The sequence below is a fragment of the Pelophylax lessonae genome (genome assembly GCF_965119305.1).
Source record: "Pelophylax lessonae genome assembly, chromosome: 10".
Lineage (NCBI taxonomy): Eukaryota > Metazoa > Chordata > Amphibia > Anura > Ranidae > Pelophylax > Pelophylax lessonae.
The window spans coordinates 78,201,425-78,224,272 of NC_138777.1; the positions used below are offsets into that span (position 1 = coordinate 78,201,425).

Consider the following 22,848-nt stretch of genomic DNA (forward strand, 5'->3'; position numbering starts at 1 on the left):
GATCAAAGGGTTAAATGTGTTCCTAGCCAGTGCTTGTGTAGTTTGGGGGAGGCGCTTTTATTAAGGGAAGGCATAAGATCTGTGTCCCTGCTTTGCAGGAACACAGGTTCAGTGACTTCACTATTGACAGAACTGCGATCTACCAGCTCGCCTTTCTGCCTGTGTACTAAACAATTGGCTGATGCTGGCTGACATCGAGTCCACGGTACCCGCCGCTGGACTCCTGCTCTGTGTGATCACAGTGGAAACAAACCTTCCCAGGCAGTGTCATTAGTACAGTGACAGTGCATATTTTTTTAGCACTGATCACTGTAATATTGTCACTGGTCCTCAAAAAGTGTCAAAAGTGTCAGTTAGTGTCCAAATTATCTTCCGCAATATTGCAGTCCCACTATAAGTCGCTGATCGCTGCTATTGCTAGTAAAAATAAATATATAAATAAATCCCAGTTTGTAGACGCTATAACTTTTGTGTTATAGTTAAAAATGTGTTATAGTTAATTTTTTATGGAGCAGAATACGTATTGGTCTAAATTGATGAAGAAATTCAATTTTTTTTTCATTTTTTTATTGGATGTGTTTTATAGCAGAAAGCAAAAAAATATTGTGTCTTTTTTTTTTTTTTCAAAATTGACAGTCGTTTTTTTTGTTTATAGCGCAAAAAAAAAAACGCACAGAGGTGATCAAACACCACCAAAACAAAGCTCTATTTGTGGGAAAAAAAATAACATAAATATTGTTTGGGCACAGCATCACACTACCGCGCAATTGTCAGTTAAAGTGACACAGTGCCGTATTGCAAAAAATGGCCTGGTCATGCAGGGGGGTAAACCTTCCGGAGGTCAAGTGGTTAATTACAATGAAAAAGTGTATGCGAAAACATATTTACTAAAGTCAGCACTATCTTCTCTATTTAAAGTCCTTTTCTCTCTCCAGTGATCCTATATGGCAGCAGTGTCTGTGTGTTGCTCCTTCTCACAGCCCTGGTCAGTGCCGCCTCTGTTCAGCGTGAATCTCAAACCTTCATGGCAACTGTAAGTAGATAGAGAAAGTGTGTATGGAAAATATGCATTAGTATAAGAACTAGGAAAAGAAAAATAACCATTCCATTCCTTAAAAGAGACCGTTAAAGCAGTAGTAAAGTCCACTTTGTGATTTTTACCTACAGGTTAGCCTTAAAAAAAGCTTACCAGTAGATAAAATAAATCTCTCCTAAGCGTGCACTGTTTAGGAGATATTCCCCATGGATGCCGCCGGTTAACTCCACCAGTGCATGCGCTCTGAAGATCCAGCATACCGTGCCGTATCTTCAGAGCTTTGTGCATGCACAGGAATAAAGTCATCGCGGCTTCGACCAATCATACAGCTGGAGGCCACAAACCCGGGAGAAAGACCAGGGGGAAGATGGAAACCCTTTCAGGTGTGACAGTGTGCCGCTGGAGGGCTTCGTTCTAAGGTAAGTATTTAACAATGTGCTAGTATGTGATGTTTACTAGAACATTATGCAATTGCCTAACAGGTGTTTTTTTGGGGTGGTTTTTTAAACTGCTGCAGTTTACTACCGCTTTAAGCAGAACTAAACCCATATATTTAACAGTGTTAGAAAACAGTGCTGGGTATGCTAACTGTGCTAACTGTCACATTTGCTTGTGCCCTCAACCAAACTGTCAAACCATCAAATGGCTGGTATCATAACTGATCACATGTGCAGCACCTTGGCAAGTATAATTATTTGGAACACTGGTGCGCTGCTATGGTATGATAAACTAATAAAAAACGTGTAACTGTAGGTGCTGGTGAACTGCTGCTACCACTGTATCAAGCTCTCTGAGTCTTGAAAAAATGCTACTCTAAAATAATGAAAATGGTGCGCTGTTCAAAATAATCTCATATCTATATAAGGGGAAAAATCAAGAAAAATAATATGTTCAACATTCGTGTACCAATAAGCATACATTCATTTATATCTGTGTAATAATATCCAAATCAGTGCATAACATTACAAAACCATATAAAGAGTGATGAAAAAAAAATATATATATGCAAGTGCACAAAAAAGTATTATAAATATATAATAGGAGATTCTGTTCTCAAAAATGCCAAATAGGTGAATAAGGCCACAAAGAAACAGTGCATATGGCGCTCCACAGAAATCTTTAGTGATGTGTGGGTGATTTCAAATAATTCCAACCACCTGGTATCCACCTCTATGTGCAATGCACATTCACCAGCAATCATATCAAGGTATTCCTCACAGGGATCCAGCTATCTTCCAAAATGAGTGAGCTCCATGGGCATATTTGAATAAAACAAGATGGGTTCATCGTGCAGTACGTTTAAAATGTATTAATAAAAGCAATTTCATGTATCACACATTTCAAAAACTTATTAAAAATGTATCAAATGGCACAGGGCAAATGAAGCTTGTATTGCGGCTCCAGCTCATCTGGCATGGGTCACCGGACCTAACATCACAGGCTCTTCCTACGCGTTACGTCACTTGTCACGTGACTTCCTACATTTTTAAGGCAGATTACAAGTTTATGAAATGTGAGTGTAATGCATGAAGTTGCTTTTATTATTACATTTTAAAATGTACTGCACGATGAACCCATCTTGTTTTATTCAAATATGCCAGTGGAGCTCACCAATTTTGTATTGAGGTGAATGGGGAAGATAGCTGGATCCCTGTAAAGGAATACCTTGATTATACTGCAAGTTTTTTATATGTTTGCAGGTGAGTGCGCATTGCACATAGAGGTGGATACCAGGTGGTTGGAACTATTTGAAATCACCTACACATCACTGAAGATTTCTGTGGAGCATCATATGCACTGTATTTCTTTGTGGACTTATTCACATATTTGGCATTTTTAAAAAAACAGAAGCTCTGTGCACCTATTATTGAGAATTTTTCACACTGCTTGTTTATATTTTTCATCACTTTTTATATGGTTTTGTGATGTTATGCACTGGTTTGGATATGATTACACAAATATATGAATGTATGTTTATTGTTACACAATTGTTGAACAGTGCACCATTTTCATCATTTTATATTTTACCTTTGCAAGTATAGAGTAAACCAAGACTAAGATGGCAGCTTCATTGGTTATAACAGATAGAAGGGTTTAGTTCCGCTTTATTATAATATCTGCTATAAAAACACATTTCTCTTTCGTTCATTGACAGACACAGCTCCATGTATACATAACCATTGGGTGATACTGCCCCTAACAGGAGTAGGACATTAGGCAGAAAAAATTCTGGCTACACCCATGGGCAGTCCCAGGGGATATACTTCCTCTCTCTGCTATAGCCACCCAGTTTTTTTCTGCCTAGTCAGGAGTAAGGACCTAGTTCCTTAATGGGGTCTTTGGTCCTGGCAACATTTTTTAGATAGGAAATGTTTTCCTCCTGAATTTTTCCTGTGAGATGTACAATCAACTGTTGGACTAGCCGACGGGCTAAGTGACTAGATCCAGTGGTCACCGCAGTCTGGCCAGCGAGCACGCGCAGACCTCGCAGTCTGGCCAGCGAGCACGGGCGTGACATAGCCCCACTGGACGGAGCTGGCCTGCGAGTTAAATGCCTTGCGAGGTCGTATACAAACAGGTCTCGGCCTGGGTCGCTGCGTTCCTCCTGGCTGACAGTCCCCCATTTCGATGGAGGGGATTCTGTCTGGTTCCTGGTATGATGAGTAACTGTCCCCCTCTCTCCTCCTGGAGGGTTTTGGGGTAGACATGGGCCCCTCCTTGGGACAGTCAGACCCCCAGGTCCCTCTCCCTCCCGCAGGCCCCCCCCCCATCCTTACCGAGTCCCTAAAAAAGGAACGGACAGAGGGTGCACCAGCCTAGCGCATTATCTTTAAAAAAATGTATTAAAATAAAATGGCATACACATTGTACTCACAAAACAAGTTGGAACATGGGCAAACATGTGCAATCAAGGACTACCAAGACTCTCCACTGGGCTTCCTCTGCTGATGCAGGCTGTGGTGGGATGTGGACCTCCAAAGAACCGCTTACGCTTTTCGGGGTGTCCCGCCTTCATCAGAGCTTGCAGAGTCCCTCATTCTGCTCCCACCCCCTCCACATACGCTTGGGCTGTTTGGGTGGTCTGGCCACTTTCTGGGGGGGGGTGGGGGGGATGCATCGCCAGCGACCGGATGATCGACTGTGCGGGTCTGTACCTGGCCGCGGCTCTTACCAGGGCCCCCCGGCCTGCCTGGATCTGTCCTTGAGGCCTGGTCTCCCAATCCTGCTAAATCCCAATCCCTGTATGCCTTGTGGTGCCGCGCGGGGCTGCCATTTTGTTGTAGCCTGTGTGTTCTATACACAGGGGCCATGTTTGTGTAGTCCAGCGGCCATTTTGCAATGGTTTGCCATTGTAAATAGAGGCAGCCATGACAGTGGAGCCCTGTGGGCATCGATTTCGGTGGTGGGAGCCCCTCCTCATCCCTTGGTGCTGACCCCTGGATCATTTTACTTCCTGATCATCACACATGTAGTGCAGATTATCCGCGTGGCTACAGGTGCTTATCTCTGCGGGTGGTAAGTCTGGTGAGGTTCTCTCCCTCTCTGCTGAGGATTGCTTGGTGCTTTGTGCCTGGTGACCGGGTGGTTCTTCCAGTGCGGTGGGGGTTGTCCCTTAGCAGTGTTTTACACTTTTTTATGTGGTCCTGGTGACCCATGGAGTCTTTGGAGCAGCTTTCTCCACCTGATTCTGAGGCTGCGGGGCCCTCCGGGTCCCAACCATCCATTCATGCACTGACAGCAGTCCTGGAGTCCCTTGTGGTGGAGGTGGCTTGCAGGCGATGGGCTTGCAAAAAGCGCCCCCCGCCTTCCCCTGCCTCATCTGTCTCATCAGATCCTGAATCTGATTCAGCTGCTGCGAACGTGGGTCACCCTGATGGGTCTGCAACATCGTGCCTGGAATCCTCTGATAGTGAGGATGATTCCTCCACACCTGCAACTGCGCACAAAAAAGGCGCTGGTGGATGCACAGATTGTTTCTGTGTGTGAGACCCTGAAGCTGGAGGGCGCATCTGAAGCTGCGATGGAGGCATAGGTGCCCTTTGGCACTCACAAGTCATCCAGAGTGGCAAAGGTGTTTCCTTTCCCCGCCTATTTTGACAGAATTGTTGGTAAAGAGTGGGGGCAACCAAAGCATCCCCATGGGGTCCCTAAGCGCTTTACTTGGTGTTACCCCCTATGAGAAGTCCCTTCTTAAAAAGTGGACTGTGCCGCCGGTGGTGGACCCTCCTGTTTCCAGATTAAACAAGGCAACCATGATTCCGATTGAAGGTTCCCCTGCCTTTAAGGATCTGGCAGACCAGAAGGTGGAGGCTGTGGCCCGCTATATTTACACTCTGGCTGGTTCAGCAATGAGGCCGGTATTCACCATTACCCTAGTGTCACAAACTCTGACCGAGTGGGCTAAGCTCTTACACCGTGACTTGGAGGGGGAACAGCTCCTCCCTGCCTTTGCCGAGCTGCCGTTTATCTGTGATGCTTCTTTGGATGCGGCTCCCCTGATGGCTCATGCGGCTCCCCTCTCTATTTTGGTGGTGGTCCTTCGGCATGTCTTTTGGCTCAAGTGCTGGTCTGAGGATCAGACTTCAAAAAAGGCTTTGAATGGTCTTCCCTTTCAAGGAGATCGCCTGTTTGGAGCTACCCTGGATGACATCATTAAAAGCCTCACAGGGGGGAAGACCCTCCTTCTCAGCTCATAAGAAGTTTTTTTGTCCCTCAGGGTCAACTGACAAAATGTTTAAAGCCTTTCAGGGCCTTTTCAGGAGGATCCAAATGAACCTGGTTTGGCAAGCCAAGATCGGGCTTCTCCAGACCCCTGGACAAGGCTCCTTCAGCATTAAGGTGTGCCCTCACCCATATCGAGGATGGGGGAACGTCTTTGCGGGTTTCTGGACCAAAGTCATTCGGTCTGGCTACAGGATCGAGTTTTGCTCTTGTCCCCCGGCAAGTTTTTTTCCTTCCAACTTGCGCCTGTCCCCAGACCGCTTACAGGGCCTGTTTGGGGCGGTACAAAACCTGTTCCTTCAAGGGGTGATTATCCCGGTTTCGACTTTGGAATGGTTTCAGGGTTTTTACTCAAACCTGTTCACAGTTCACAGGAAGGAAGGCAAAGTACGTGACGTCCAATCCTGGAAACTGTTTTGTGTGAATACAGAAAGTTCAGAATGGAGTCCATTCGAATGGTGGTGGCATCCCTGCATTAGGGGATTTCCTTGCCCCTATCGATATTAAGGATGCCTACCTTCACATTCCAATATGTGCCAGTCACCAGCGTTTTCTCTGCTTTGCTGTGGGAAAGGAGCATTATTAGTTTGTGGCGTTACCCTTTGGTCTCACTTCTGCTCCTCAGGTCTTCACAAAAGTGTTAGCCCCAGTGCTAGCCTTGCTGCCAACAGGAGATCCCGGTACTGGGCTACTAGCAGGATTTCCTTCTGCGAGTGGAGTCTCCCTCTGCTCTGGTGGACAACCTGGAGATCACAATACGAACTCTGTGGGAGTTCTGCTGGATTCTGAACCTTCAGAAGTCTGCTCTGGTTTCGTCCATGAAGCTGGACTATCTGGGCCTGACTCTGGACTTCTGTCATCAAGCGTCAGTGACGCAGGTTTGCAAGGCGGCCACCTCGTCATCAGTGCACACTTTTACAACGTTTTATAAAGTGGATGTGTTGGCATCTGCGGATGCTTCTTTTGGCTGCAAGGTTTTGCAGGCTGCTGTTTAGGACCTGATCCTCTTTGAGGGTGTTTTGTTTTTTTCAGGTGGGAATTTTTTGGTTGTTCCCACCCCTCATGTGTAACACTGCTTTGGGACGTTCCTATGGTTATGAATACCAGGAACTGTGTTCGTCAATGAACCAAAGGGAAAATGGGTTTTTTTGACTTATCGTAAAATCCATTTCTCTGATGTTCATTGACGGACACAGCACCCATCCCTCTGTGGAACTATTATTCTCCTGCTGGTTACAAAACTGAGTGGCTATAGCAGAGAGAGGAAGTATAGCCCCTGGGACTGCCCATGGGTGAAGCCTGAATTTTTTTCTTCATAGTGTCCTACTCCTGTAGGGGGCAGTTTAACCCAATGATTATGAATACAAGGAGCTGTGTCTGTCAGGGAACATCAGAGAAATGGATTTTACGGTAAGTCAAGAAGACAATTCATCTTCGCTTTTTCTCTAGGTTGCAATTTGTGTGTCCTGAGCTACGTAATCTAATTTTTTTTCTCTCTCACCATACTCTCCCCTCTTTTGCTCGATTGTATAGACCTCTATAAAAAATTTACTATTCAACTATCAAAAGTGTCATAATACAGTATATTCAACTTTTTATCAAGTCGTTAAATGATTGCATTTGTAATTTTCAAATAATACTATAAATAAAAAGTAACATTAAAAAAAAAGCATCAGTGAATTTAGCCAATCATTTTTTAAGCACAACGTTTTTTACGGCTCACATAAGTAGGAGCACAGCAGTGTTGTGTTGGTTACATAGCTTGTATTGCAATAAAAAGTCAAAGGGCAAAAATGGCCAAGCTAACCATTGTTGGCCTTTATAGCTAAGCCCCTTTAGTTTTTTGGTGTGTAGCAGAATTATGACTCGCTATAAAGGTAACATCTGTAAAGCTGTTCTGCCCTCTACTGGTACTGTATATTGTTGCTCTGCTCTGTTCAAAAGAAAGAAAACCTAAACGTTCCTACCAATAAAATAAATGCTTGACACAAATGAGTTTTATTTGGTCCCACATCAACATCCAAAATGTCAGCACTCCATAAAATCAACCATTTTATTGAAAATGCATTAAGAAACTCAAGTGGGATAAAGACATAACCCCATCAATTGATTTAAAAACATGGTACATAGAACAATGTGGTGGAATAACCTACGATACCCAGCCAGGACAATTGGTTTATTATTGGTGCCAGATACTCGACACTGTTAGTTTCTGGCTTAAGGCTGCCAGCGCCAAGAACATTTTAAATACCTGCTGGCAATTATAAAAAAAAATAAAAAACGTTACTATTGTTTATATTACACATGAGCACAGCTTATGTGGAAAGTGCTTTGCTGTACACAGCACTGGCCTATCTCTTGGGGAAGAGATCAGCATTTGAATAGGTTTACATGAAAGCCATAACAGATCACAGTTGGAATGCTTGCAAGACATTTTATGAAATTATTTTTTATTTAAGTGTCCATTCTGCATCACTACACCTAGGACCGAACACATGAAGACAAGGGCAAAATGTAAATGCATAACATACTATTGTGCAAGGCCACCACCTATGAGGATCCAGCCCAATCACACTGGCAGACAAGGTGGCAGTCTGGGACCTTTTATTATAAACAGTAATGTCTTATTAAATGTCAGCAGCATGATGTGTGAGTGGGTGTGTGCCACTCCTGGCAGCACTGCTGCCCTTTGCTATGGCATTTGTTTTTTTTTAATACAGTGGCGATGGGTGGGAACGCTTGTTGGGTTCATACTGCTGGATCAAGGACCAGTGTCATAATGACTAAAAGCGAGGGAAGATTCTAAATTATAAGTTGTCACCCAAACAGGAATAGCTAATTTCTTCTCACTTCCTGTTGTGCTTCCAGGAGAGGTAATAAACGGTGTTCTTCACAATTAGAAATTGTGATACAGCTAGCAAAAAAAAAAAAAAAAGCATGGAGGTTTTAATATTTCCAATTCTATTCAAAATGGAAAAAAGTTTTGGGCTTTAGATATACTTTAAGGGCATATTTATGTGAAACAATTAAATTCAGGTATATAGTGCATCCTAGAAGTATTCACAACTTTACTTTTTCCACATTTTGTTATATTACAGTCTTATTCCAAAATGGATTACATTCATTATTTTCCTCAAAATTCTACAAACAATACCCCATAATGACAAGAAGTTTTTTTGAAATCTTTTAAAATTTATTAAAAATATAAAATGAAAAAAAATCACATGTACATAAGTATTCTCATTGAGCTCAGGTGCATCCTGTTTCCACTGATCATCCTTGAGATGTTTCTACAACTTGATTAGAGTCCACCTGTGGTAGATTCAGTTGATTGGACATGATTTGGAAAGCTACACTCCTGTCTATTTAAGGTCCCACAGTTAACAGTGCATGTCAGAGCACAAACCAAGCCATTAAGTCCAAGGAATTGTCTGTAAACCCTCCGAGACAGGATTGTATGGAGGCACAGATATGGGGAAGGGTACAGAAACATTTCTGCAGCATTGAAGGTTCCAATGAGCACAATGGCCTCAATCATTCGTAAAAGAAAGAAGTTTGAAACCACCAGCTCTTCCTAGAGCGGGCTGTCCAGCCAAACTGAGCGATCGAGGGGAGAAGGGCCTTAGTCAGGGTGGTGACCAAGATCCCGATGGTCACACTGACAGAGCTCCAGCGTTTCTCTGTGAAGAGAAGAGAACCTTCCATAAGAACAACCACTTCTGCAGCACTACACCAGTCAAGCCTGTATGGTTTAGTGGCCAGACAGAAGCCACTCCTCAGTAAAAGGCACATGACAGTCTACCTGGAATTTGCCAAAAGGCATCTGAAGGACTCTCAGATCATGAAAAGCAAAATTCTCTGGTCTGATGAAACAAAGATTGAACTCTTTGGCCTGAATTACAAGCGTCATGTCTGGAGGAAACCAGGCACCGCTCATCACCTGGTCAATACCATCCAATACAAGTGAAGCATGGTGGTGGCAACATCATGCTATTGGGATGTTTTTCAGTGGCAGGAACTGGGACACTAGTCAGGATCAAGGGAGAGATGAATGCAGCAATGTACAGAGACATCCTTGATTAAAACCTGCTCCAGAGGGCTCTGGATTTCAGACTGGGGCGAAGGTTCATCTTCCAACAGGACAACGACCCTAAGCACACAGCCAAGATAAAAAATCGTGAATGTCCTTGAGTGGCCCAGCTAGAGCCCAGACTTGAACCAGATTAAACATCTCTGGAGAAATCTGAAAATGGCTGTGCACCAACGCTCCCCATCCAACCTGATGGAGCTTGAGATGTCCTGCAAAGAAGAATGGGAGAAACTGCCCAAAAATAGGTGTGGCAAGTTGTAGCATCATACTCAAAAGGAATGCGAGGCTGTAATTAGTGCCAAAGGTGCTTCAACAAAGACTGTAAATACTTATGTACATGTGATTTTTTTAATACATTTGCAAAGATTTCAAACAGACTTCTTTCACATTGTCATTATGTGGTGTTGTTTGTAGAATTTTGAGGAAAATAATGAATTTAATCTATTTTGGAATAAGGCTGTAAAATAACAAAATGTGGAAAAAGTGAAGCGCTGTGAATACTTTCCAGATGCACTGTATTAATGTGCCATTATTTTAGCACATTTACTGGTTGTTCTGTACTATTTGCCATCTAGATGAGTGGTAGGTTCAGATTGAATCTGTACTAGGTGGTAAAGGACAAAAGTCAGCATATGCAGATGAGGATTTTAGGCTAAATTCTTTTTCTGCAGCACAGCAAATGTGTATTATAATGTGGTAACTCCCAATAGAAATCATTGGTGAATCCTAAGTTTGTTCACCCTTTGTATGTTCAGCATTGAAAACCATTTTGAAAACCATAAATATTCCAATGCCTTAAATGCTGGTTTGGATGATGATTCCACGACCCACATTTTTATTTGACAAAAGGAATATCCAGATTCTGTAGTAATTGCAGCAAATAAGACTTTAGTGCACAAATGTGTTTTAAATATTTGAAAGATCTTCCACTAAATCAGGCAATCATCTTCATAATTATGTTACCTCATCAACTTTTTTTCTGGTACTTAATTATGTAATTTAATATTTTTAAAATAAATGCACTATGCAACTCATTTGTGCTTTTCAGGTTCCACAACAAGTGGCTGTACTATCTAGCATTGCCAGCAGGTGTCAGTGGTATACACCATACAATTTTCCGTTGTCTTGGGAAATAGCGAACTATACATTTCATTTTATTTTTAATTAAGAGTCATTTCTTTTTTCTGCAGGCATTCATTGGGTTTGGCTTCCTGTTCTGTATAATAATGGCTGGATTAACCTGGACCCAAGAGTATAAAAGTCAGGTAGATTAATCATTCTGTTTCTATCATACGTGTGATCTTTTATTATATATGGAATGTATGTAGAATATGAACAAAGCCATACATAGATCCTCAATACATTTTTGAATAAGATTTTATGTATAAATTGGAAAGTTAGATTTAGAATCATAAAGCAGACTATACACAGAGAAGATCTCCTTGCTGGGGTAAAATATTCCCTTCTCAGCAAGAACTGCTGGTAAAGATCATTCTACATTATTGCTAATTTTCGGTGGGTGTGAGTATTGAGGAGCACCCTGTACAAAAGTTCATAATGCTCAGAGGTCTTTTTGAAATATTTATCGGTAAAGAGCATTAAGTAAATCCAACGTGTTTTAAAGCATCATGTTTATCCGACGTGTTTTGGGAAAAGGCCTTCCCCTTCCTCAGGGCTGGAGCAGTAGAAGTAATTTGAATCATGATGAGTCCGTAATGCCGATAAGATGTGACAGTTTTTATCAAGCCTAAAAAAAGGGTCCTATTGCATCTCATTATTGTTCTAATTACATGTACTGCTCCAACCCTGAGGAAGGGAGAGGCCTTTTCACAAAACACGTTGGATGTACTTGATGCTTTTAACCAATAAACATTTCAAAAAAGATCTAAGTGATATGAACTTTTGTACTGGGCCCTCCTCTATACCTACCCCGGAGTTAGTTGTCTGCTGAGAGTTCCTTTTGTCACTAACGAGGACTCACTCCACTGTGTACCCATCAGAACCGACCCTTGTTCTACTAGTCCATTGCTATCATACACACACATTAGATAGCTTGTTTTCTGTGGAAAGTTTAGGTTCTAACAAGTTGTTGAGTCATGCAATAAGAAGTGATCCCCATGTTTTTCATAAAGCTCTTTATGTTGCCCCTATACTTAGGACAGCATAGGGAGGTAGCTCTAACTGCCAAGGCTCAAAACAATATTGAAGGGAATGTTGTCTAATTCTATAGTTTCTAACTACTACATAAAACCTAATAACAATAATTCTAATAACAATTCTAATAATAATAATTCAAATAATAATAACAATAATAATTCTTTGTTTTAAACTATTAAGTTAATAAAAAATGAACCAATATTGTGAACCACCAGATACCTAGTATATCTTGATGCATGTGTTCTTCACTAATTTAACATCAAGAGCAACCAATGGAGGACATGCTATGTCAGCTTCCACCTCTGTAATTTACATTTGTCACATACTTAGTAGCAGAATTGGCAATTCATTGCGTTTTTTTTTTTTAATTCACTTGTTTATGGCTGTTAAATCCTGGGATTCCATCGGGGAAGTACAGGTACTACAATACCTGTAAACGGATCTGGGCGGAAATCTTTTGGCCATTCAAACATCATATGTACTGGGCTGACACTCCCATTCTATTATCTGATGGACCACAGCCTCCTTAAATTTGCAAGTCTGCATTATTCAATCCTGACCTGTAACAATATACAACAGTACAATATTTCAAAGAAGCTTAATCTTTTACCATTAGCAGTCCTTGCGATCCAGTTCGGAGACTTTGTCTAGGCTGAGATGATGTATTTAGAGAAATCAATAGATTTCCCTATGCATGCTAAATAGCCTGGATGGAAGAAGCTCCCCTGTCGGCAGTTCCTGTGGCTGTTGGAATACCTGATTGACTGTAGTCACTGTTTGGCTAAGAATTTTCCACCCTGCGCCTTCATATTGTCAGATCAAAGTTTGTTGAGCTGGGTGGTGTCGAAAGGGCCAAATACAGCTCAGACTGAGCAAGAATCGGCCAAAATTCAAGCCATGAGGCTTCTCTCCCACATTAATCATACTGCAACACTGTCATTTTGTAGAAAAATCACAGGCTGAGAGACTACAGCCAGGGCTGATCTGTCTTATTTCTGAGCCTGTATCCCAGTTTAGGAATCAGTCCCTTGATAGTCCTTAAATAAAGATGGTGTTCTAAGAAAGCATTGCTATGGGGAGTACTGTGATCTCTCTAAGAGGTACCCAATACCTGGAAGTTGTTAAGCTGGCTATACGTGGATCGAATTATGGAACCACAAAAATTTTGATCCATGTATGGTTGTTCCTGTTCATGAGAAGTCAATCTTTCAATTGACTTATCATTAACTGTCCTGCTGGAAAAACTTTGCTTGATCAGTGCTTGCAGCCAATGGGCCACAGAGCTGATCAGTGTATTTTGATGGCAGGGGAGTCTGACAGCCAGAATACAATGGTGCAGCAGGGAGGATTCTCCCATCCACCTTGAATATGTGGATGGGACAATCTGCATAGTTTTTTGTTCCGTTCAGCCAGAAAAAAACTGTACCATCTATGGCCAGGTTTACATTTACACATTACATAGCATGCATGTAGTTAACATTGAAAAATAAATCTGGTACTAGGTCCACTTTATGGGTATGCTTCTAGCTATTGAGCCAGCATTCAGTAATCTATCTTCATAGGGACAATGTTTGGGCCACTGTTGGCAGACTGCAGTCAGGTAAAATAACTGTTTCTAGTCCAAAGAAATAAAATCACAACTACCTTGCATAAGCAGTTAAGCAAGATATACCTCTCTGGTGGCAACTTAAAGCGGAGTTCCACTCAAAAGTAGAACTTTCGCTCATCTGGCTCCTCGCCCTATCCGGTGCCACATATGGCACCTTTCAGGGGGGAGAGGGGAGCAGGTACCTGTTTTTGACAGGTACCCTGTCCCCATTTCCGTCAGACCTCACCGCGGCGAGGTACGTCAGAGGTTCGGCCCCCTACTTCTCCCTCTGCTTCCAGGCCAATTACCGAGCACAGCGTTGCTTCTATTTTTTGGGTGTATCATAACCTGAATGACTCTATTTTTCTTAGCGACCACACTAAGTCCTGACATCTTCCACGCTTTGGCTATTGTCTGCTTCGCAGCAGTCACAATAGAAAAGAAGAGGCAGCATTGGTTCCTTGACAGATCCCAGGTTTAAAGTTCAACCGGGCTATTCATAGATCAGGTGAAATGGATTTGTCAAATAACGAAGACAGAATGAAAAAAATGTCTTCCCAATAGGAGTGTACAATGGGACAAGACCGCCGTGTATGTAGATAGGTATCCCTAAAAATAGGCAGATGGGTAGCCTGGGACATATTTAGCTATCTTATTAGGCACTAGATACCAACAAAATAGGAATTTGTAGGCTGTCTCCAAAGCAACAACATTTGGAGACATCTTATGGGGAAAGGTCACATACTGACCTTTTTGCCACCACTTCGCTTCAGCCACTGCAAGAATTCAACCCATAGAGACGAGAGATCCAGCAAGACGAACCACTGCATGCAGCAGGGGAGCGAGTATTATACACAACAGGATGTGTGGATATCTGCTGCAGCTGGAGGAGAAGCGAAGCTGCAGCGTTTCATCCACACGAGCTGCTGTAAAGGTAAGTATATTGCCTCCTTTTTTTACAGGGTGTTTCTTCTGTACAAGCAGAGTTGTATAAAGTACTCGAAACCCATACTTGAGTAAAAGTACAAGTGCTCGATCAAAAAGTGACTTGAGTAAAAGTACTAAAGTATTCAACATTTTTTGTACTTAAGTATTGCAAGTAGTTTTTTTAAAAATGTTGCTACTCAAGTACTGAAAGTAAAAGTACCAGTAGTTTTGAAAAAAAATGCTACTCAAGTACTAAAAGTAAAAGTACAAGTACTGTGTTATGTAGTTATTAAAGAAAGAAGTCAAAAGTTTGAACATCATATTGTTTTTTATTATTTCAAATTCAGCTTTTATTTATACATACAGTAGCTTTTATTTTCGTATGCGCTGATAATACACATGTTTTGAGCTTCATGAAACCTGCCATCTACTGTTCTGGCAGTGGTAATGTTTATAATAGTAACGAGTAACTATGCAGCACAAAAAAAAAATATCGAAGTAGAAGTATTGAAATCATTGAAAAAATGTAGTGAAGTAAAAGTGGAAGTAGGAGAAAAAAATTCTACTCTAGGAAAGTACAGATACTGCCTTTCGGTACTTAAGTACAATAGTGAAGTAGTTCTACTTAGTTACTATACATCTCTGTGTACAAGTGACTTTGTGGTGACAGGGTCACTTTAAGAATCTGCTTGTTTTAATAGGTAAGCTACAGTAAGATTTACTAAAGCTGGAAGCAATATACAATTCCAGTATAAGCATATTACATTTTTATTCCTTGAGCTGTGAGGTGACCCTTTGCATTGATCCATGACTTGAACAGTTGATGACTTATCCTCACAGGATCTATGCGGCACACCACAATCCACATAATGTTCATATCTGTGCATTGTGGTGATCTGTATATGTGTTTGTGCCACTCATCACTGCACCACTCAAATATACCACACGTTACTGCAACGCAGTACTGGGAATGGGCCCAAAGTGAAACAAAATGACACTTCTGACAATTTTTTCCCCACCATGTATCATTCTGTATCAAGAGTCAATAAACTTTCTGAACAAAGGGCATTTTACTGTCCTTCAGACTTTAGGGGGGGGGGGGGGGGGTGGACTGGCCAGTGGGAGTAGAAAATGCCCCAGTGTTAATGCATGCCCCAGTGTTATGCTTGGTGGTAAGTGGGAGTAAAAAAAAAAAAAAAAAAATCACATATGTGTATTGTCAGTAGGCTAAGGAATAGTGCCCAATAGTTGAGTGTGAGGAATAGTGCCCCATCATTGGTGTCAGTGGGAGGAATAGTGCCCCATCATTTGTGTCAGTGGGAGGAATAGAGCCCCATCATTTGTGTCAGTGGGAGGAATAGTGCCCCATCATTGGTGTCAGTGGGAAGAATAGTGCCCCATCATTGGTGTCAGTGGAAGGAATGGTGCCTCATCGTTGGGGTCAGTGGGAAGAATAGTGCCCAATATCAGTGGAAGGAACGGTGCAGAACAAGCAAAGGTCTGCAGTTTGGAGACCACTGCTTTACAGTATATAAATATTTAGGAAACTTTCTTAGACATACTAGGTGGTCTGGTATCTGTCTGTGTTAACATACACTATATTACCAAAAGTATTGGGACGCCTGCCTTTACACACACATGAACTTTAATGGCATCCCAGTCTTAGTCCGTAGGGTTCATTATTGAGTTGGCCCACTCTTTGCAGCTATAACAGTTTCAACTCATCTGGAAAGGTTGTCCACAAGGTTTAGGAGTGTGTCTATGGAAATGTTTGACCTTTCTTCCAGAAGCGCATTTGTGAGTTCAGGCACTGATGTGGACGAGAAAGCCTGGCTTGCAGTCTCTGCTCTAATTCATCCCAAAGGTCTTCTATCGGGTTGAGGTCAGGACTCATGTCTTTATGTGCCTTGCTTTGTGCACAAGTCCAAAACATTTGGTTGAGGGGGGATTATGGTGTTGGGTTGTTTTTAAGGGGTTTGGCTTGGCCCCTTAGTTCCAGTAAAGGGAAGACTTAAGGCGTCAGCACAATAAGACATTTTGGACAATTTCATGCATCAAATTTTGTGGGAATAGTTTGGGGATGGCCCCTTCCTGTTCCCACATGACTGCGCACCAGTGCACAAGCAAGGTCTATAAAGACATGGATGAGCGAGTTTGTGGTGGAGGAACTTGACTGACCTGAACTTGTCCTGACCTCAACCCAATAGAACACCTTTGGAATGAGTTAGAGCAGAGACTGCGAGCCAGGCCTTCTCAACCACATCAGTGCCTGATCTCACAAAATCGCTTCTGGAAAATAGTTAAACGTTTCAATAGACACACTGCTAAACCTTGTGCACAGCCATCCCAGAAGAGTGGAAGGTGTTATAGCTGCAAAGGGTGAGCCAACTCAATATTGAACCCTACGAACTAAGACTGAGATGCCATTAAAGTTCATGTGCGTGTAAAGGCAGGCATCCCAATACTTTTGGTAATATAGTGTATTTCCAGGTCAGGCCTGATCTTAGCATTTAGCAATAGAGCAATTTTTGCTAGAGCTGTTCATTGCTAAAAATTTGCAGCATTTCTAAAGGGATAAATTTCTAGGCACAAGTCTTTGAAAAACCGGAGATGATTCAGATTCAGTATCAGCTATGATACTGATCTATAGTATAAACATCCACATGGTAAGTGCATAAGCAGTGTAAATTACACCACACACCACCAACCCCTGAGAATAATTCAGTCACTCTAGGATGAAACACTGGCTATTAATTAAGATTTCAGTGATCTCCAGCCAGTGTTTGATGTTAAGGATAATAATTTCGCATTACTGACTGTCAATAACCAAACACATATGTGCTATGGTAAAATGGTGTAAAAAAAAATGGAATGTAACACCATAAAAATTTTCAAATAAGAATTTTCTATTCTTTAATATATGTAAACCCTAATTTTTTTTTTGTTTGGGAAGTTGGGCATAATTTTTGTCAGTGTAAATTTGCTGTCCCCTCAAAATATCTCCACACACAGTCATTAATGTTTAAACCGCTGACAACAAAAGTGAGTACACCCTTAAATTAAAATGTCCAAATTGGGCCCAAAGTGTCAATATTTTGTGTGGCCACCATTATTTTCCAGCACTGCCTTAACCCTCTTGGGCATGGAGTTCACCAAAGCTTCACAGGTTGCCACTGGAGTCCTTTTCCACTCCTCCATGAGGACATCACGTATCTGGTAGGTGTTAGAGACCTTGCACTTCTCCACCATCCATTTGAGGATGCCCCACAGATGCTCAATAGGGTTTAGCTCTGGATGGACTGCTTGGCCAGTCTATCACCTTTACCCTCAGCTTCTTTAGCAAGGCAGTGGTCATCTTGGAGGTGTGTTTGGGGTCGTTATCATGTTGGAAAACTGCCCTGTGGCCCAGTCTCCGAAGGGGGGGATCATGCTCTCCTTCAGTATGTCACAGTACATGTTGGCATTCATGGTTCCCTTGATGAACTGTAACTCCCCAGTGCCAGCAGCACTCATGCAGCCCCAGACCATGACACTCCTACCACCATGCTTGACTTTAGGCAAGACACACTTGTCTTTCTACTCTTCACCTGGTTGCCGCCACACATGCTTTACACCATCTGAACCAAATAAGTTTATCTTGGTCTCATCAGACCATGGTTCCAGTAATCCATGTCCTTAGTTTGCTTGTCTTCAAGAAACTGTTTGTGGGCTTCCTTGTGCATCATCTTTAGAAGAGGCGTCCTTCTGGGAAGAAAGCCATGCAGACCAATTTGATGCAGTGTGCCCGTATAATCTAAGCACTGACAGGCTGCCCACCTCTTCAACCTCTGCAGCAATGCTGGTAGCACTTATATGTCTATTTCCCAAAGACAACCTCTGGATATGACGTGCACTCAACTTCTTTGGTCAAGCATAGCGAGGCCTGTTCTGAGTGGAACCTGTCCTGTTTAACTGCTGTATGGTCTTTGCCACTATGCTGCAGCTCAGTTTCAGGGTCTTGGCAATCTTCTTATAGCCTAGGCGATCTTTATGTAGAGCAACAATTCTTTTTTTCAGATACTCAGAGAGTTCTTTGCCATGAGGTGCCATGTTGAACTGCCAGTGACCAGTATGAGAGAGTGAGAGCGACAAATTTAACGATCCCTATTCACACCTGAAACCTTGTAACATGACACCGGAGAGGGAAAATGGCTAATTGGGCCCAATTTGGACATTTTCACTTAGGGTGTACTCACTTTTGTTGCCAGCTGTTTAGACATTAATGGCTGTGTGTTGAGTTATTTTGAGGGGACAGCAAATTTACACTGTTATACAAGCTGTACACTCACTACTTTACATTGTAGCAAAGTGCCATTTCTTCAATGCTGTCACATGAAAAGATATAATAAAATATTTACAAAAATGTAAGGGGTGTACTCACTTTTGTGGGATACTGTAGATGAGGAGTTTACGTAGTGAATGGGATAGCTAAAAGATTACTGGGGGTAGTAGCAGCTGTTTATGTTTAGCAATTTCTCAGGGAGTTGAGAAGAACAGTTACAAAAGCCAAGCATTTCCCCCAGGACACTGTAATTTTACTTCATAGTTACTAGAGTGCTGGAGAGGCTACAAATTAGTACTTCAGCTGTGATGGTGTCAGCAAGAATAGAAGAAGCTTCCAGACAAAGGGGTCATTTATCACTCGGGTGTACAGTACAGTTGTGCCACTTGACTCAAGTCTCTATGAGCAATACATTTGCCCATCTGCTCAGATGATACTGCCCATTCATTGTGACATGAAACCCTTTTGTATGTACATCACTAAACTAAATTTTTCTAGAAAAAGCTTTTAAAGCAACTATGTCACAAAAATTACATTTTTAATAGCACAGTAGAACACAGTAGTGACACCAGGGCCAGCATGAGGAACCACTGGGCATAGGAAGGGACACAAGAAAGCGACACTCCTAGAATTGGCCAGGCATTGATTTTATTTTACTGACTGGCATGGGAGGTGGGAAAGATAAGTATTTACTCTACTTTTTTGGGTACATGTACTATGGTCTATGTGGACAGTGTCATTTAAAGGCCACATGCACATCCCAGCATTTTAATGTGTCGGGGAAGCACAGTTGCAGCGTCTAGCCCATTGCCTGGAGCCTGTCAAAGTCTATGACAGGCTGAAAGCTGCTGCTGTTGGATAGGGCTGGGCACTGTACCAGGTGATATTAACATATAGCGCCATATGCACCCAGGGATGAATGCCTGTAACACAAAGAGTCTGTGTTATAGGTATATGTCCCTGAGCACATACAGCCCTAAATGTTAGTATCAATCAGAACAGTATTAAGCCCTGTCCAGCCAGAGCAGCTTTCAGCCTCTTCTAGACCTTTACAGGCTGTTGGCAGCAGGGCTGAATTTTGCACCTGTGCCTTCCACCTGCAGGAAAACGCTGGAATCTCAGACATAGGCATAAGCAGTTGCAGTCTATTTTCTCCACTGAAGGTGGCACTCATCAATGTGGTCTAATATAAGGGTGTGCCTGATTGGATATAAAATCAATTGATTGCTTGAGTACACCTTCACACTACATACAGTAGTTTTGGTGAATCAAATGAGATTATACATAGATTGTGCAATATGATTGTAAATGAAATAATTCCAAATCACCTGTATCGGGAATTCCCATAGTAACAGCTGTAAATTAGGCTGGCCATAGATGATTCATTTTTTTTTTTTTTTTTTAACAGCCAGTAGGCGGATCAAACAAAAAAAAAAAAAAAAAACAGATCCCCCATCCACTCATTCAAAGTGCATAAATGAATCCTCCCCACTGTGTCATTATATTCTGACAGTGGGACTTCTCCATGGAATACACTGATCAACGCTGCAGCTGATTGGCAGCATATGCTGATCAAAGAAACATTTTCCAACATTCCCATGAGAGAGCAGTTGATGACTATAGTAACTCCCCTTGAATGGGAATGGCCATAGGTAGATACAAATTTGTCTGGTTCCTGCTGATCAAGCTGAATTTTGATCCATCTATGCCCAGTTTTACCCTCTTATGTACTTTACATAAGAGGGTAAAATTGGCCATTGATTGATCTAAATTCAGCCGGTTCAGCAAGGTAATTTGCAAGGATTTCCTCTCACTTCCTGTTTTGGCTTTGGGACAGGAAGGTAAAATTCTCCAATGGGATACAGATGGCAGCAGGAAAAACAGGTTATAACCCTCTCTTACTCTATCCAAAATGAATGAAAAAGTTTTGCTTATAGTTCTACTTTAACCACAGAATATTAAGCAATGCCATAACCTGTAGACAGTTTTATTTGACAGTGCAAATAGGACCAGAATGATTACTTACTTAATAAGAGAATGGTTTTCAAAAGCTTAGATCCTGGTATGGTATGATGCTGTGTTTAACCACTGTGGTCAACCCTAAGAATGCTTATGTATTTGCTGTTGCTCATGTACACTGACCACCAACCATAAGGATAGTAAGGCTAAGCACATATACATGAGTGAGGAATGCACCTGTACTTGCATTTTAAAGTATTTAGGTAATTTAAATTGTGTATATATAGTCAAAACTATATAATACTATATAAAAACTATATAAAAAATGATTTAGCTTACACTACTACAGGGATTATTAGTTACTCACTCCATCCATGACAGCATGCAGGTAAGCATGCGCTGTATTCTGTACTGTGGCAATTCAAGACAAAGGCACAACATACAACAGGCAATGAAGTGGCGGGGGACACAGGTTTTTGACACACCTGGAAGTGTCTATTGCCAAAGAAACTGACAGTCACAGTGCTCTTATAGAGGAGTTGAAGAAGACACGTCCACTGGAGAGGTGAGACTTCACATGATCTCTTTAACCCATTTATGACAACAGGTTCTGGACCTTTAAGGTATGCGATGCCTGGGGTCAGCAGTAAGAGGGTCTCCCAATTATGTGGCACTGTCATTGGCTGCAGAGTGGTGACAACATTAGAAGCCCATCCCACCTGCTCCTGATTGTTGGAGCTGACCGTTAACTATTGGTGTAGCTTGATCACAGTTGTGGGGCCAGGGAGTGAACGCTCTCAAAGAACACAGCAACTCATATATGCGACACATAGTCATCAAGGTCTGCCAGCCATGCTACTGCATATATTTGTTAGGCTTTTGTAAATGGGTTAATGTAGGGGTTTATATTGTCTTGATATATTGGGGGGGGGGGGCTGCCAGGTAGGCTGTATAGGGCCCCGTGATTTCTAACAGCAGCCCTGGGCTTAGGGCTCCTCATTGTCCTGTATTTTGCCGGCTGTATCTATTCTTGCACAATATGGATGAGTTAAATCCTAAAGGACTGTGCACAGCAACAGCTTGTACTGCATTAGAAAAAAAATTCTACAAGTGTGAAAATATGCATACTGCGACATTCATTGCTATTAATGTAAATCTGTAGAATTTACAAGCAGATGAAACATTTTGACATACAATCTCAACATACTGAGTCTTATATGTTGACCAGCCCACTCTCCATGTTACAAGACAGATGCTGGATAAGATCCAGATATAATATACTCAAAAGCCAGATCTAGCTATTAATTATAAGCATCATTCTTGATTAAAATGTACATTATGGTTTATGTACATTCTGTAAATTCTGCCATGTATTTGTAGAGTGTAACACGCACCCTCTATATGCAAGGTTAAACTCATTTCGTAAATGGGAAAGCGGTGACAGGACATATTTGACTTTTTATGCAGATTTTGACTTTGCGAGAGCTCACTACTGGCTGCAATAATATGGCATACACTAAATTGTCAAAAGTATTGGAATACCTGCCTTTACACGCACATGAACTTTAATGGCATCCCAGTCTGTTAGGGTTCAATATTGAGTTGGCCCACCCTTTGCAGCTATAATAGCTTCAACTCTTCTGGGAAGGCTGTCCACAAGGTTTAGGAGTATGTTTGTGGGAATGTTTGACCATTCTTCCAGAAGCACATTTGTGAGATCAGGCACTGATATTGGACGAGAAGACCCGTCTCGCAGTATCCACTCTAATTCATCCCAATGGTGTTCTGTCGGGTTGAGGTCAGGATTCTGTGCAGGCCAGTCAAGTTCCTCCACCCCAAACTTGCTCATCCATGCCTTTATGGACCTTGCTTTGTGCACTGGTGTGCAGTCATGTTGGAACAGGAAGGGGCAAACCCCAAAGTGTTCCCACAAAGTTGGGAGCGTGAAATTGTCCAAAATGTCTTGGTATGCCGACGCCTTAAGAGTTCCCTTCACTGGAACTATGGGGTTAAGCCCAATTCCTGAAAAACAACTCTACACCATAACC

General features: G+C 42.0%; 1 protein-coding gene across 1 annotated transcript in view; it reads left to right on the forward strand.

The window, feature by feature from the left end:
• TSPAN32 (tetraspanin 32) overlaps positions 1 to 22,848 on the forward strand; it is a 70,753-nt gene that overhangs the window by 21,205 nt on the left and 26,700 nt on the right. Inside the window, exons 3-4 of the mRNA XM_082271094.1 lie at positions 936 to 1,033; positions 11,039 to 11,113. Coding sequence (XP_082127220.1) covers positions 936 to 1,033; positions 11,039 to 11,113 — 173 coding nt within the window. The remainder of the gene's footprint in view (positions 1 to 935; positions 1,034 to 11,038; positions 11,114 to 22,848) is intronic.